Source organism: Rissa tridactyla, chromosome 4 (genome assembly GCF_028500815.1).
Source record: "Rissa tridactyla isolate bRisTri1 chromosome 4, bRisTri1.patW.cur.20221130, whole genome shotgun sequence".
Taxonomy (NCBI): domain Eukaryota; kingdom Metazoa; phylum Chordata; class Aves; order Charadriiformes; family Laridae; genus Rissa; species Rissa tridactyla.
The window spans coordinates 82,019,695-82,036,930 of NC_071469.1; the positions used below are offsets into that span (position 1 = coordinate 82,019,695).

Genomic DNA, 17,236 nt, shown 5'->3' on the forward strand with positions numbered 1-17,236 from the left:
TGGATTCTTTAAAAAAAAAAAAAAAGGAAACTGTACATTTGACATTGGGATGCTAGTTATTACTTGAGACATGATTCTGAAGTTCTGCCATGGTGGTTTTGGTTCCCACCTCACCACCTCCAGACTCTGAGTTCACCTGACTGGCAAAAGACACTATTTACGTGTATAGTAATATATAGGTGCTTCGGAGATGCAGACTGTTTTCAGTGGTTTTGATGGGGTGACCTGTCAACACCAGTAAAAGTCTGTCATTATCATATAAATGCTCCCACTTGTTTGCGATTGCTTGGCATGTGTTTATTCATCTTTTTTTCCCCTCTCACTATCTGCTGTGAACGCTGTACAACAGCAGGCAGGGCCAGAAGAGGACTCACTTCAAAATCACAAACTTAAAGTTATCAGTCTCAGGTCCCTACTCCTGTCATCTGAAACCGCTGGGTAGATGGGAAGGGATTCTCTAAGCCGTGAAACACCCACGGGTGCGACTCGCAGACTCTGCTCAATACCTTCAGGGGGAAGGCGTGTGAGTAGCAGCATCTGCCTGGGTCTGAATCCACAGCGCTGCAAAACACCTATTTGCTTTGCCACACGTTGCTTATAAACCCCCATCTTCACAGTCAGTCTTACCTGATGTTTAAAAAGGAGTTATAATGCTCATTTATCTTTTCCGGGGGAAAAAAATTCTGTTAATGCAGCCTTTGAATACGTGCTACCCTGCTCTTGAAATGCTAAAGTTCACTAAAACTCCAGTGATTTATGTGCAGCTTTTGACTGCCAGCACCTGGCAGATGAAGAAACCTACTCAAGCTTCAGTCATAAACAGATAGCATACAATTTAATTTTAATGTGCTCGTTAGTCGTAGCACATTTCAGACATAATTGTGAACGCAACACAAAATTATAGCAAAAAGACAATTTTAATGCTGCTGTAGAAAAAAAGGTTATATGAAGAGTCATATAATGGTGCTTCATTGTCAACAACAAAACAGGGCACAGAGTGCATTACAGTGTCTGTGCTGTTTACATGCCAATATTTTATACATAGATTCTCATATGGTGTCAGCTGTCAGTTACTTCTGCAAATTAACTGCCAAAAATGGAGACGAACAGAATCACTTAGTGTGCTGGTAACCACGGGTTACCTTTCATATGCCTAAAGATAAAGCTGCAGTATGGAATCTTGGGAGAATAATTAGGCAGAACAAAACAGAAAGTTACCAATTGAAATAAAAAGGCATTCTACAATAGGAAATAACAACCAAGAGCGCTTATAAATAAGTAAAAGAGGTTATATCACAGAATGCCTCATAACTTTTTAAGCAAAGTATTACAGTACAAACATTTTAAAGGCTTTATCAATGTTTAGGAAATACAGTACAAGTTTTTCAAATAGATTTAACCCTTTGAGCACTGAGTTTATTTTGAATTTTCTCTTTTTATTTTTTTTTTTTTTTTTACTAATAAATACCTTTAAAAGTCATGTTGTGCAAAACAGTTAGAATGCATGCCAGGAATGCAGTCCGTGGCTTCTGTTTCTTCAGACGGATTTAAAAAAAAACAAAACAAAACAAAAACAAACAAGTGAGAGCAACACTAATAAATATGTATAATTTAAACATGAACCTCTATTAATATAGATGTACTGTATAGCAAAACAAAACAAAACATACTTTGCTTTAAGAATAATGTTTCTGAATACTTTATAAATGCTATCTGTGGTATCTTTCATCATATAATTTACAATGTTTGGATGTTAAAAGAAAAACTGTTAGATCTAAAAAATGAAATATACACTATATATAGGTACAGTTTATAGCTGGGGCTTATCAGGTAGAAAACCCGCTGTTGATAAAAATGCTGAAGAAAAAGAAAATGGCATTAACCACAATCACATTTTCCATAAGAGATTTTGAAATCTATACAATATATACATCTATGTTTCAATGTGAAAATTATATTTTTAAATTTCAAGGTGTGAGACACCTCTGCATAAATGGAGGTTCATATTAGTAATCGGAACTAAGCTGGTAAGGGTTTAAAAAAACCATATCCACACATTTTTACCAAATTAATGCAAAAGTGCTTCAAAGTACTCAGAGGGCTAAAGATTATAGGGTGAGAAATACCAGCACACTTAGGTCACATGAAAAAAGTGCACCAGAATTAGTTATAAATGCTTAATTAAACTGTCTGTTAATGCATGCAGCTTGATGCATCAGAGGGATGCACAGCAACTAAATCCAATTTACACAAAGTTCCAAACACTTACCACTGCATTTTAACCTTCATATTTTACCAGTAACAACAGCTGATTATGCACCTCTATTTAAACACTGTACAGTTATACAAAACAGTTCAGCCCAGAGCGACTCTGGAGTTAAAATAAGAACATGTGCCAAGAACTAAACAGTAGCTTTAAGGCGTCTTTGACAGTTTTCCTCAAAGCAAATTACAGTTATTTTAATCAAAAGCAAATGCTACTGCTTCTCTAACTCCGAAACATACAGAAGATGATCCTCTGGTGACTTCCCATGTGTTTTACTAAGATGAAGTTTAACAGCATGCTTGCTCGCAAAAGTCCTGTTACAAAGTTTGCACTGATAAGAAGTTCCGAGATCTTCCTCTGGAGAGGACGTCACCAGTTTTTCAGATGGTGACTTTGCTTGTGCTATCTGATTGTTAATCTGTTCGCTGGACAGTTTGGACAAGTCTCTTAACCTGAAACCCAGATGCGATTCAAGATGACTGATATAAGTTGAAGGAGTTCTGATCTGTGAAGCACAGTCATTACAAAAGAACACTGGGTGCCCAGTGTCCAAATTTTTAAGGAACTTAGTTCCCCCCGTCCTTCGGAGCTGGTATTTCACATTGGCTAGCCAGTGGCTAATCGTGGTCATTGAAAGTCCCGTAAACCTGGAAATGTGCATTCTTTCTTGAGGGCTCAAGTCTGACATGATGTATTTCCCCTCCGAAGTCTGCCGTAAACTAGCTGCAAACTGGGCCTGCAATATGAGCAAGTGCTGAGGGTTCCAGTTAGACTGACGGCCCTTCCTTTTCTGAGCTGGTGTACTCTCTTCTGGTTCCTCTATTGTGGTACCATCAATGTCAGATTTCTCAGATATGCTGGAAGGTGTGGAAGATTTTGATGTGTGACTTTCTGTCAGGTTCTTCAGCATATCAGATATATCTGACAAGGCATTCTCGCGTAGCGGCGAGTTTGACATGAATGACACGACTGCAGATGTCTTTGCTGTTGTCACTGTAGATGAAGAAGATGCAGAAGATGTCGATGTGGATGACAAAAGCGCTGAACCCAAAGAGCAGCTTTTGTCACTCTTGCCTTTCGTCAAATCTATGGGTTGGTCATTGTTGACATGATAAAAATAACGGTCTAAGTGGTCTGGTTTTTTGGACTGTAGAGGTGGGGTGGCCACTGCAGCCTTTTCTGCCAAACTGTTGCTCATTTTAAAAAGCATGCTCATTGGATCCAGAGCAGGCAAAGATGGCTTTGCTGCCTTCCCAAGGTGAATATTCATGACAGACTGCAGTGCACTTAACGGATTTACAAATGGCTGTTCGGGAGGGTGATCAGTAATGATAGCTGTGCTGCTACTTAAAGAACTTACAATGGACTTAACAGGCTCTTTCCCATTTTCCACAGGTTCTACAGTTGGACTATCCTTGCAACCATCTCTCTGAGGGACTGGGCTGTTCTGCTGGCTTTTAAAGCCACCATCATTGGAGGGCTCCATCTTCAGGGGTTCACTGACTTCACTACTGCATGGCGAAGGCGTCGCACGCTTCATTGGAGAAAGCTTTCCTTCGGGCTCTTTCATTTTTTCCTCCACTTTAGCCACCTTCTCGGTGACTTTCTTTACCAATTCTTCCATGGCATGAAAGTTTGTTTTTGGCACAGGTGAGGTCTGACTGCTTGGTGGAGACACCAAGGGCTGGTTTTTAGTTGGTGATACTAGTTCGTTGTTTCCAAACATAGGTTTTAATGGTGTACTCTTCCCAGATGAACCCAACGACAGCTTCATCATATTCGGCAGCTGATAGGCGGCATGAATGCTGGGGTAGCCACCCCAGCTTGGCGTGCCATTCTGGGCTTTGTTTATAGCTGATGTAACTGTGTTTTCTAAAGACTTCAGTATATCTAATCCCCCCTTAGGGCTTTCTTCTAGGTCATTTTCAGTCAAGTAATGGTATTTTGAGGAGATATCATACTTCTCCTCGTCTTCACTTGACTTTTCTTTGTCTTTCATTTTGTCATCAGCAATGCCTCTTTCCTTATCTACTTCTTTTTTTATTTCAACATTTAACTTAGGGGAAACACTAGAAGGTGTATTGGAAGGAGACGTAAAAGTGGTGGCAGCTAGCGGCACAGACTGGACTTTCTCATCTACTAAGGATGTTATTGTTGGTGTCGCTGGGGCTTCTATAATTGGCTTCCCTTTTTTCATGGCAGAGTTAGTGACTTTAATAAAATGTCCCGTCACCATCATGTGAGCCGTGAGTTCCTGCAGAGTGTCATGCGAACTTCCGCACTCCATGCACTTCAGAATTTGAGATTTCCTCGCCTCAAAGTGCCAGGCATAGCTGGCACCGTTCTGGTGACCGTAGCGATTATTTGGCGTAATGTAAGGGTTAGAATTCTTTTGAAGTGCATCGTTGGTATCGGAGATTGTTGCTTTTGGTGTCCCACCTGTGGAGTCTGGAGAACTTGGAAGGTCAAGCTCCAGTGATGCTTTCTTTCTAGTAGCTGGGATGATTTTTGCTGCTACAGGTGTAACAGGTTCCTTCAGAGGCACTTTTTGGTAGTGTTTTGTTTTGATCATATGAACACTCAAATCCTGAAGAGATTCAAATGAATGACCACAGTACATACACTTTAATACTTTCTGGGCATCTTCTTTCCCTTCCATTTCAAGCAAAGAACGTTTACGAGGTTTGGACCATCTTTTGGGGTTATTGTTATCAGTTTCATGGTTGTCATCTCGATAATGTCCCGTTTCATTCATGTGCACTGTTAATTCTACTAAAGTATCATAGGCCGCACTGCAGTCTTTACAGCGGAATTTACTGGCTCCAGTAAATATAGAGCCATAAAGCTTACTGCTTTGTCTGTACAATTGGACTGTGCTAAAAAGACTCGGTTCAGGAAGAATTCTGCTCTGAGAAACTTGCTGCAGCGTTTTGGCCATAGCAGTCTGGTGCCAGTCAAAGCTGCCACTTCCACAACTGCTACTGCTGCTGCTGCTACTGCTGCTGCTACCGTTGTTTTTTTCTGAAATTGGCTGGTGAAGGTTCAAATTGAGATTGGACCAGTAGGAATTAGAGAGGAAGTTGTTATACACGGCTTTCATTTGTTCTAAACTATCAGATACAGTAGAGTCTTCCAGTGGTATCGAAACCTCCTTGCTCTCCTCCTCATTTTTGATAGAGCTGCTCTCGAAGTCTGCCATGCGGTCACTTGTCTCACTGATGTGTGACTCACTGTCCATTTCATGGCTAGAAAATTCAGCTGCTGGCGAGTTTTGGTAGCTTTGGCAGTTCTTACTGAAGTCTTTTTCTGGACATGCATATTTTGCTGAAGGCTCCCCATCAACTGCATTTTCATCAGGTTCCACATCTTCTTCCACCAGTGCTGCTGCTTTTAGTTCGTCTGAAACATAGGCTATTATGAAGAGAAGAAAATATAAGTTAGTTTCTGCTGATTATACTTCTGCTTAAGTGTTTTAGCCAAAGAAGTGTACTTATTTGTAAAATTAAACAGTTAAAATTTAGCGTTTCTTCAGAGCAAGAAGAAAATCTGCTCTTCAAACATAATTTGCCACCTTATTCTTCTCAAGGGGCAACAGCTTGAAATTAAAACTAAATTTGAAATTAATGAAGCACATTCTGGAGGTGGCATTCATTTCTAAAGTAATAAATTACTTGTATCAACCTCAGAGACAGCAGTTCCTGTCTGTCAATTAATATGTCTTATGCTTCTCCTACCCCTAATGCATTTCTTAACAGACAGATTCACAATTTAAATTAAGCAAGCATTTTTTGCTCATTACAGTTTTGAGACTTGGTCTTTTACAAATATAGAGTACAACAAACATCAAAAATTTCTACAAAGCAAAAAAAAAATCCCCAGTTGCAATAATGAAAATTTGAGATTTTTTTTAAAGTTATCATTATGAGTCGTATCGTATTTTAGAGGAGGAGATGGTAAAAGCAGGTGGTGCAACCTTTGGAAACAACTCACTAAGAGCAATTTGAAGGTATTCATTACGGGTGTAACAAATGACCCATTCACATTTAAACATACCTTTCTCAACAAGAAAGCCCATGCAGAAGTATGTCAGGAGCTAGTTCAAGAAAATTGGTATGCTGTACTCATTCTTGCTGTATAAATATATACAAGACCTTCCAGTGGACCTTACAAATGTCAAAGTGTTTGCTCTTTAGACTACTTTGTCAATATTTACTCAGCATAAGCTACACGGACACCCAACAGGGATCCTATCTTTTCCCCCCCCCTCAAGTAATGAAACTGGTGATGTAAATCTAAGATACTCTTCCTGAATAGGATAGTTGGGAACTGACAGTAAACAATATTTTTTTTTAATGGTGCTTCTGTGCACATATTCTATATATATTAAGTCTACCAAAGTTTTTCCTTTAGGAAAGAAAACTATGGAAACATTAAGAGAGGGATCATTAGCTTATCAAAATGATCTATTTCTATATAATGCATTAATTTACAGCTAAGCAAGAAAGCAAAAATAGAACATGACTGTTCTGTATTAAGTGGAGTTTAAAATTTCCTTGCAATCTCTCACAAATACAATTATAAACTTTGAAAAAAACACATTTCCAGTAGACTCTGTGGTTGAAGACACTTGACTTCTGAGCTTCTCTGCAACACAGCTGGAATGTGTGGGTATCTGTATCTTAAACACATTGAATATCTATAGCTTGTCTATTCGGGCAATAGTGCAGAGAAGGTAATAGTTTATGCCCCAAAAAGACCTACTTTAAACAACAGAGTGAAAAATGTAGAACTGCATAGTAGGTATCACATAGACAGTATTCAACCTTGCAAACTTCTTTCACAGGGAAAATATGTTTAAATGTTATCAGAAAACCACAAGAGACAAAACAACCGTTGAAGTAACAATGAAATCAGGCTTTTAGTTTCACATGGAGTATTTTTCTTCATTCCGTTAGGTAATACAAAATAGTCACTACTGTTCTTTCACATGGATGAATGGTAGCGAATCTTCCTCCAAGCATGTAAAGTTATAATCTGATCTTCAGAACACAAGTTAAACCTTTGAAAGCACAAACATCTCACATAAGAGCAACACATAATAGTGATTAGATATTTCAGCTCAGACAATTTCAATGCAGAATATTCAGGCAGCAAGGGTCCTATTTTTAATGTTTGGGAGAACTTAGCTTGAAAGAATGATGTTAAAAACTTTACTATAAGATGTTCCAAAGATGCTGATACGAAGATCAGACTTTAATAAGTAGTATATGTACTTTAATGAAATAGAGCTGTGCTGTTTTGCTCTATTTTATGCTTTTTCAAAATATTTTGAAAAGATATTATTTTATGTATATTACAGTCATGTCGACAATTTGTAGTAAGAAGCAGCATCTATCTGGCAAATACTTGCAACAAAACCACTACAAAAAAACCAAACAAGGTGGATTTCATTCAATACTTTCACTCCCCTGGGGATGGTACAGATTCTTTTTCATCTTAATTATTTCTTCCATCATGTTTTCTGAACTCAACCAAAAACTTCAGCAAAGGACACCAAAGCAGTTCAAATTACTCCCTAAAGCTCAAAAGTTTTAAATAACTATCGATAATGTGTAAACAACTGGCTATCAACCATGCCATATCCTAGTGATATAAAAGAGGAATGATGGAAGGAAGGCATGACAGCACGAAACCTATGATTTGGAAGCCAATGTACCCTTTTTATTTTCCACCTTGTGGAAACAGTTTTCCTTTTACAACTCCCATTCCTTTGCCTCTGTTGTGAAACTGAACAGTAATTCCCTTTTTACAAGGCAAAGAAAACCCACGGTTATTGCCCCACTGGCTGCATTAGAAAGATCTTATTCACACCTGGGGGCTGAGATGGCACACCGAAGTGCTCTGTAAGTGTAACTGTCTTTTTTTGTCCACCAAGTGCTAGTGTGAGCACGTGCCACCCATTCCCACCACCACATCACCTACCAAAGCCCTGGGCTCCATCCCTGCACACCGTGGAAAGTGCTCCTGGGGACCGCTGCTCACCAACACAAACCGGGGTCATAGACTCATGCCCCTAATTAATGTGTTTTCTGTTTTATTTCTTTTACTGCTGAAATCTTACAAATTTTGTTTGGACTGAAACACTTGTATTGTCACATGCACAGGTTTTTAGAGAATGACTTTTACATTAGGGAAAACCTCCAGCATGCGGCTCATTTAAATGTAAATCTATTTACCTTTCATGCTTTCTTTGCCCTTTTCACCAACTATCAAGCATATTTGCGTGTTAACCAGGAGCTGCCTCCTCTATAGCTGTTCTCCTTCCTAAGCTCAAGTTGTGAAGCCAAGTTGTGACATCAGTCTTTGATCCAGAAATGCGGGGAAATGAAGCACAAACGACAGTATGGAATTTTACCTAGCAATTTGCAACTTCAATAAACTGACAGTTTGAACAACTCCTTCTGCTCTTTCCCCTGCATAAAGGAGAGGAAGGATGAACTGCGACATTACCCCCAACTTCCTCAACCAAAGATTTATGCAAGAGATGAGGGTGCTCAAGGAAATACTATAGCCTAAAACGCCATCCTCAACTGGAGTTTATGCCAGTAGCTGCCAATTCCTTATTCCAAGGGCCGGTGACCTAATCACTTGCCTTCAGGGCAATACAAAGCAACCCAGCAAGTCTTGGACCAACCTGCGATGGCAGACTCGGGGCATACTCAAAGGTTTTGCACTCAAAGGTATGGTGGCTGATAGGTTTCCTCCTCAGAAAACCCAAGTAAATCGTTACTAGCATGTGAGACAGAAAAGGAGAGAGGGTTAAGGCCAAACTGCAGTCCCATGCTAGCAGGGAGTACGGGATTCAGCGGAGGTACCGGGGGAAAGGAGCCCATCTCCAACCAAGGGAAGCTCTGATCCCACCCTGCCCCACCAGATCTTGCTCTCAGCAGAGAGATGATCTGAGTCTGGCAGAGTACAGATGAAGGTAACAGCTTGACTGCAACAGAAAGAAGGACAAGGAGGGCTGTAGCAGAGAAATTTCTTGTTTGGTTAAGTACCTACACGAAGAGCAAAGAGACTATGAAAGCGGAGAGTAAAATCAGGAGGCAATGGTATATTTCTTTGCTGAGATTCACTGCCTGGTAGAGAGACCGTCTTTAAGAAGCACCGTCTCCAGCCCATCGTTACTCAGGCGTTTCCTTCTTCTTAACAAAAAAGAAAGACCCATGGTTTGATATTTTTCAAGTATAGACTAAATGTTTGAAACAGCAGGGCATCTCTAAAACTGTTTTTCAATGCCTTGACAGCAAAGTCTGAGGGAAAAAAATAACTTTAAAGGCAATTCTAATGGCAAAGCAGTTAATAAGAATGAAAATGAAAGAAATCAGGTGGTTCTGGGGTTGGTTTTTTCTGTTTTCCCAGAGTAAAAGAAGAAAAAAAAACTACAGTTGTCAAAAAAGTTTTTAGTTTACATCTCATAGGGCACCATAACCCAAAGAAAATTGCCTGCAAGTTCAGCAATAGTGTCACTATGACATAATATTTGACAAAAAATGGATAGTAGTTCCCTTGTGTCTCCTAGCTTCTAGAGATGGGGATATCAAAGGGATTCAGAAAGCTATTGCAGGTGCAGCTACGGAGAGGTTAAGAACAGACAGTTCCCTCATTAATATTTATTATAATTATTAACTAAGCTGCTAGGTAATAATGAAATTAACACATTTGATATCAAAACGTAACAGTAAGCTGTGGTATAATGCGATTCATTTCCACACAAGAGGGAATTACCTTCATAACTGAGCTATGGATCATTTCTTCACCAGTGGAAATAAATTGTGATCCATCACTGCCCAAAATGAACTACATATTGTATATACACTAATAAACTCACATACCTGGCTCTACACAGACACCAGAGATCTACTATACAAGATCAGAGAAATATCACTGCTCCGTTACATTTCTGCAGGCAGAGGAAGTCCCCGTGCAGCTACAACAGCCATTACCCTGCTGATGTCCTGGGCCAAACTCAGCAACCTTTTGAGATGCCCACCAGCACAACAGCTACCGGCTCAAACCCCAACTGCTAAGAGGTCCTCTTCGGCAGAAAGATGAAAAACACTGCATGGTTTTCATCCCTCCCATGGCAACATCCACGCAGTAACATGGTCAGGCACACACCTCCTTGAGGTTTTTTTGGAAATACAGAACTACAGCATTAAGGGCATACTTTACTGGTCTCCAAAAACCAATTAATTGCACAATTCTTCCCTTTTTTCCCTGAAAAATGCATCTGAGACCATATATTTTGGCTTGGATCTATCCAAATATTTCATTTTGATACTTTTGAAATGTCTTGTTTTAATTATGTTTTTTCTCCAAGACTTTTTCTTTTCTTTTAATTAGCTTACTGGGGCATATTTAAACTCGTATATAAGCTCTTTGCTTGAAGAAGTACCAGAACATTCAAATATTCTTCTCACATGAAAAAATGCTTAACGGCAAAAGTTTACCAAAACCATTCAGCTCCATGGAAATATTTTGGCTTTAATCAAATAGCTTTTCAGTACAAAAAAATTACAACCAGTTTTATGATTTATTTACGCACAGTTTGAAATCATCGTATAATACTAAGGATCAGTGCTCAAAACATCTGATTTTGAGTGCATGTTGGAGGAAAAGCTCCTCAACCCTTAAAAAAAACCTGAATCCATGCACATCTCACACTCGAGGAAGAGAACAGCAGAAAGGGATTGGGAGAACAGGATGCTCCCAACGCTTATGGGAGAAATATTATATTCCCAATCAAAACGAAAAAGGGAAAAAGGATCAGAAAAGATCATAAAGTGGAGCAGTGAGTAGGACCTGGCAAGCGAAACATTCTCTGCAGCCTGACCCTGCTCCCCAAGCAAGCCCAGTGCTGCGAGAGGGCTGCTCCTGCCACAGCCAGTGCTGCTGTTTTGAAGCTGACACCAGCCACCTAAGAAATAATCAGAATAAGTCATCGATAAAGAAACCTCCAAGAGCCCCCAGTTTTGGTGGGATCACTCCGAGTTAAGAGGGGCACAGTCTGAACACAAGTCAAGAGAAAGCCAACAGAGAAACAGCAGCACGGCGGTGATTTGACTGCGCCGATGAACCTTACTCACAAAATTAATGAACAGAGGCAAGGGAAAACCAGTTCGGTGGATGAAGTCAATCAAAGACCTAATGCAAACGAAAGCATATAAAAGAGTTATATTCGTCTGTTAGAAAACTCCCACTCCGCAAGCCTTCCACTCAAAGGAAGAAAGGCAAACATTTCACCCACAACATGAGCTATTTCTATACCGAGACTGACTGATAATTCACGTGTAACTGAAATTGTATTTGAGACTTCACTACTTGGCAGAGATGTTAGCATATTCCTCATTAGGCGACAGAAATGGGAGGTAGGAGTGGCTGCCCTGTTTACAAGAGTGGCAAATGACAACACTGTCTCTGAACGGGCATGGCAGTACTGATTACCCAGCACCTTGACAGGGACATTATTCCTGTTAGAAAGGTCAAAGGTTCTGTTTCATAGAGGCAGGACTGTCTATTATGGGAGAGAAATGTTATTTCCAAGTGGAGAGGTCAGCACTTCTCTCGCACATAGGCTGAAGTCGCTGGTACCTCTCACCAGAGTACAATCCCACTGCAAGACTGATTGTTCTGCCCACTGGCAAGGTCAAGAATATTAATTTTGAACATGTTAATGTGATGTGATGTGCATGATTAATGCTTGTTTAGCTGGAATTTTTTGTATGTTGATAAATCTGCAGTCTTTTCATGCCAGTAAGAGTGTAATATTGTTGTTGGGAATCAGTGTGGATGGATGTGCCACAGCATGCCAATCTAACGGGTGGCTAACGTTAGGCCCTAGAAACTTTGAAGTGTACTTGTGTTTGTTCCTTCATGAAAATACTGCAGCTGTCTGCTACAGAGAACTCAGAAATAGGCCAGAGGAAGCCGGCCAGCTGCTCTAATCCAACATCCTGGACTGCTATTACATTTGGAGCAACTTCAGAGAGCTCAAATCAACTCTAAGTGTTAAGAGTTGAGAATTACATGGACAAGAATACACAGTGAAGAGACGATAACAAGAAATTAGTTTATATGTCATTAAAGTGTGGGCCATCTCAGTGCAGAACAAAGCAACTCTACAGCAGGCACCTTTTCCTCATGTCACTATAGCCCAAACTCCCCTGTTTTTTGCTCAGTTTACAGAGGGTACAGGATTCCGGTCTCCGGAAGGGAGACATTCGTTTTTCTGAAACCGAATACTATTTAGATGTTTGTTAAGTGAGAGATTCCCATGCAAACCTCCCAGTTATGTATTATCCCCTTCATTAAATACACACCTGAAAAACCAGCATGCCATAATATTAAATGATGGCCTAGGAACAACTTAGCACTGTTGGACAGCATCACTCTACTGACGTGTTCAAAAGCTTCAGCAAGTGTTTTATTCTTCACAGCAACCCTGTGGAAGAAACATTCTTATCCACAGTTTAGAGCTGCAAACCTGGACATCCAAAGCAGTTAAAAATTACTTGTCTAGTACCAGACAACAAGTAAAGGAGCCTGTAACTCCTGTAGGTTAATATATATAATTCAGCAATTTATATAAAACATGAGAAGACGGTTTGTGTTTCTGCTCCTGTGCTTCTTCACAGTGTCTTTATGTGAGTACAATATATGCATACAATTGAAAATAATTGCCAGTTTTCAGCTTAAACAATTATTAAGGATAAAATACCCAGTGAAGTACCTACAGGTGCATGCACTGTGCCCAACCCAGAGCCTGGGGTTACAAATCTCCTCTGAGCCAAGCTGCTGGGATCCAATTAATGCTGACTCTGCAGACTGCCAGCAAGCTTCTTTTCACAATGGGGAAAATAGGAAAGGTTTTTAAAGTAAGGAGAAGTATTGTCACAACTCTCCTCCAAAGCGCTTTCTGCTCCCAGCACAGAGCAGGACTTCAGGTACGCTGCGAACGCCTGTTCTATCAGAACTGCGCTGGAGATGTAACGTGATGGATCATGCCTCTCCCCTCCAAAGCTGCGCTCTGCCTTGATTTCTGCCCGGGGCCTAAACTCCCTGAATTCAACCTACTGAACAGGGTTTTTCTACAATCTGCTCAAATTATCCACCCGTGAAACGTAACACCACTTCTTTCTACCACGGAGAACAGCACATGATCCCACCACGCTGCTGCGGTGTATTCTTCTGTGGGTAGGGCTGCGGGAGGATCGGTCTGAGATCTGTCTCGCTGAGAGAGTTCATCTGCCACCTTCTACAAGAAGCTTCTGACAACAAGGGATCTGAAGATTAGAACACTTAAAGTGAGACCCAAAGTCCAAGCTACTTCCATGTATAGTGAACAAAACCGTACAGATTTTTAAAGAGACTTCCTCATGTAAAACTTGCCTTCAGACATCGTTATTGTACAGTTAGAAGTGAACGACATGCTTATGAGAAACTCCACAAGAGTAACAGTTCAGAGACTATGCCTGGTCAGGAAAAACATATTTTTATGGATTTTGTCCTAAATTTGCAGTCCCACATGCACAATACAACTGACTTCCCAAAGTACCACAGCTGTAGAGAAGCTGGGGAACAGTTTATATCCCACTGTGCGTGCCCACAGTTGATGACCAGAAGCGATGCAGGATCACAGTAATCAAGTAAAAGGGCTGAGAAACGCGTCCATGAGGACAAAAGGGCCTTGCTTGCTATCTTACTCTGTGGAATCAGTCTCCATCCCCCTTTGCACTCTGAGGGAGCAGAGATTTTAACAGACCCTGTTAGTGTAAGCCTGGAATCTCAGGCTGATCCTGCTAAAAGAGAAGGAGGAGAAAAACACCCTCTTGGCCTCCCTGTCACCACACAAACAACCCTTCACAAGTACCATCAGGACTAGATCAAACAAGCAAATGGGTAACAGGGGCTGTGAGCACCCATTGGGAATTCTCAACTGCTGCTGGGTTTGAGTCCGTTCAGCTTCTTGGTGTTCCCATTTCATCAACATTCATGTAGTACCTTCCTCTTCCTCCCCTCCCCGCCCCGCTACATTCCTGGGGAAGGGATGCCCTTCCTCCAAGTATACCAGAGGTACAAATGAACATCATTCAAAGGAGCATGAAGTCCCTCAGCATCCATCGGGAGGTTAAGGGGCACCTCACCAGCCACAAAGGGGACACACCACCAGGGATTCACGAGCCAGGCACAAACTGTTGAAGTAAACAGTTCACAAGCAGCCCCACAGTCTGAAAACTTTCACATAAACAAGTACAATTAGTACGTGCATTAGTAGCAGAAAAAAAAAACACCACCTACATTTGCTGTATAAATTATTCATCACGAATAAATGTGATACAGTCTAAGTAAGACAAAAGTGGTTTTCCGTTGGTTTCCAAGACAGTTGCTTGGTGTGAAGTACTACAGACTGGTGAGAGTCTCCCACCCCATGCAAGCACATGCTACACTGGAAATGAAGATTCATAAGCAGAGAAAACAGCTTCATGTTATGCTTTGACCCTAATTTTGATTTGGGAGTTAAATTGGTTTTTGGACTCTGCAGAATTTCCCTAAGCCCAGAATTACTATTTCCTCAAATGGACAAAAATATTTACCAGAATCCTCAAAGAATAAAAATATTTGTTTGGTTTGTTGCCTTTTTTTTTTTTAAAATAAAAGTCACTATCAACATGCCGGTAAGAGGAAGCCAAATTCTCTGTATGAATTGGTACTAAAACACACAGTGACACTATCTCTGCTTGACATCAGCATTTGGGTGGCATCTTTTAATCACTGAAAAGCACACAGGGCATTCAACAAACTAATACAAGATTCACAGCCAACTCCGGGATAAGCAGGCATGAGCATAAAAGTTCTCAATATGGCTCTAATAGCTCTTAATTATTATAATCCTTCACTGAGCAAACAGATGTTGTAAGGGAACTTTAGTTTCTTCAAATGCAGTAATCAAACCATTCTGCTTCTGCCCTGCCTCTTTGCAGTAAACGCTTTGTATAGTGGAGTGGAAATAGCAAATGTAGTGACAAAATGACCGTTTAATTGTCACTGAAATCTGTTTCTGAACAAAACTGATGTTGTCATTTCTCTCTATACACATTTCTCAGAGTCGTCTGATTGCAGTTTAGCGTTTTTTAGACTAAGGAAAAAAAAGAAATCTTACACCTTACTTCCTGCAGTCTTCCCGCATCTTTGGTTGCTCCTAATCTGTCCACACCTTACAAGTTTTACAGTAACCAGAACACTGGTTCTGTGTTTGTGTTTAACCACACCAATATTAACACACATCTCTGGAGCTGCAGCCTTCATCGTGAAGTTTTTAAAAATCAAGTTTTCTCCTAAAATGCTTCAACACATTACAGCGAGTCATTCTGCCTGGAGATTTTTTTTTTTTTTTTTTTTGGTAAATGATCACGAGTACTTAAAAGATTCAAAAAGTACCAAAAGACCTTCAACCTGATCCTTCATTTTTCTTGCAGACTTGGAATTCCCATTGAAGTCCTTTATACAGTAGTTTCAATAGCTATTTTGGTTGCAGTGCCTCCTTACAATAAACTCCATACAACTGTATGAATGGCATAGTAGAAATCCAAATGATTTCAATCACAATTTCACCTATTGTGAACTTGTACTTATAATGAAGTTTCTCCATGAAAAAAAGGAGTTCACTGTGGGCCAACAAACCTTTGTGTCCTTTCACAGTTTTTATTCAGACCCCATTTAAGAAAAAAACAACTATTGACTGCAATATGAATCTTAGGACTTGGAGAAAGCAGAGACTCGAAGGATTACCTCTACGAGATGGCCCCAGCTTGTTTTGTATGTATAGCAAAAAGAAGCACTGAATATTCATTTCACTCATTTGCTAACTATACTAATATACGCTTTTGTAAATGAGTCTCTATCTAGCACTAGCTATTGAACTGAAGGGTATTTGAATAGGTGGGGTTTGCTATAATACCGCACTAAGATAATGTGCTGGAAACAAATGGTTCACTGCTTCCTGAATAGAAAATTTGCTGGAAAACCCTGAGAACTAGAAGATGAGGGGGAGGGGATTAAAATGTCGCTTCGGAGCCACCAACCAAACTCTTGTCATTTTTAAAAGATGTTCCTGTGGCACAATATGAATAGTTTATAGCCACGATTGTGAACATTCAATGTCATATAAGAAAAGACACTTGTCAAGAGCCTTTCCCTTACAAGCACCCTCATCATGACCTGTGTTAATGAAGTTAATTGAATTTAAGATCAATAATGGTTAATTATTGCAATTTGACATTCTGAGATAAATGGCTTTAAGACAGAGAAATGTGTGTGTATGTGAATTCTCTCCAAAGAAGGTGAACACATTACAGCCTAAGAGGGATCACACAGTCCTTCCATTGATCCTGGTACAATCTGATCGACCTAATCCTCTGATGAATGTGGGCTTTTCACAGCTACAAGTAAATGTTCTACAAGACTACTCTAACCCTTGTCACTGACCAAATCTATATGAGCTGTACACTAGAAATCTATTGAGATAGATTAAAGAACTGCTGTAGAAACAAGAGATGCTTCAATAAAGATGAAGGTTTATTATATTGACTATTAACGTTATACGCAGTATGTAATTATGAATGCTTATGGATCATAAGAGTTTAATTTTGGTCAGTTAGATATAAATGATCATAACTGAACAATAGTATTAAACTAAAAAAATACCGGATTAAAAAAAAAAATCCAACAACCATGTTTAATTTGATGACTTATACACGAATGTTCACTGAGAAAGTGATTTTAAAATCATCCTTGAAATGTGCAAGATGCTCACAGACAGGTATTTATTTCATAAAGTCACTCATCAACCTACTTCATTTAGGGGGTTTTTCTTAAGTTTACTTTCACAATAGTTCCTCAACAGGAAGA

General features: G+C 39.9%; 1 protein-coding gene across 2 annotated transcripts in view; it reads right to left on the bottom strand.

Moving 5' to 3' along the window:
• Positions 1 to 476: 476 nt before the first annotated feature.
• TSHZ3 (teashirt zinc finger homeobox 3) overlaps positions 477 to 17,236 on the bottom strand; it is a 64,708-nt gene continuing 47,948 nt past the window's right edge. For both annotated transcript variants that reach the window (XM_054200711.1, XM_054200712.1), the window contains exon 2: positions 477 to 5,677. In XM_054200711.1, coding sequence (XP_054056686.1) covers positions 2,478 to 5,677 — 3,200 coding nt within the window. In that variant the 3' untranslated portion in view covers positions 477 to 2,477. The remainder of the gene's footprint in view (positions 5,678 to 17,236) is intronic.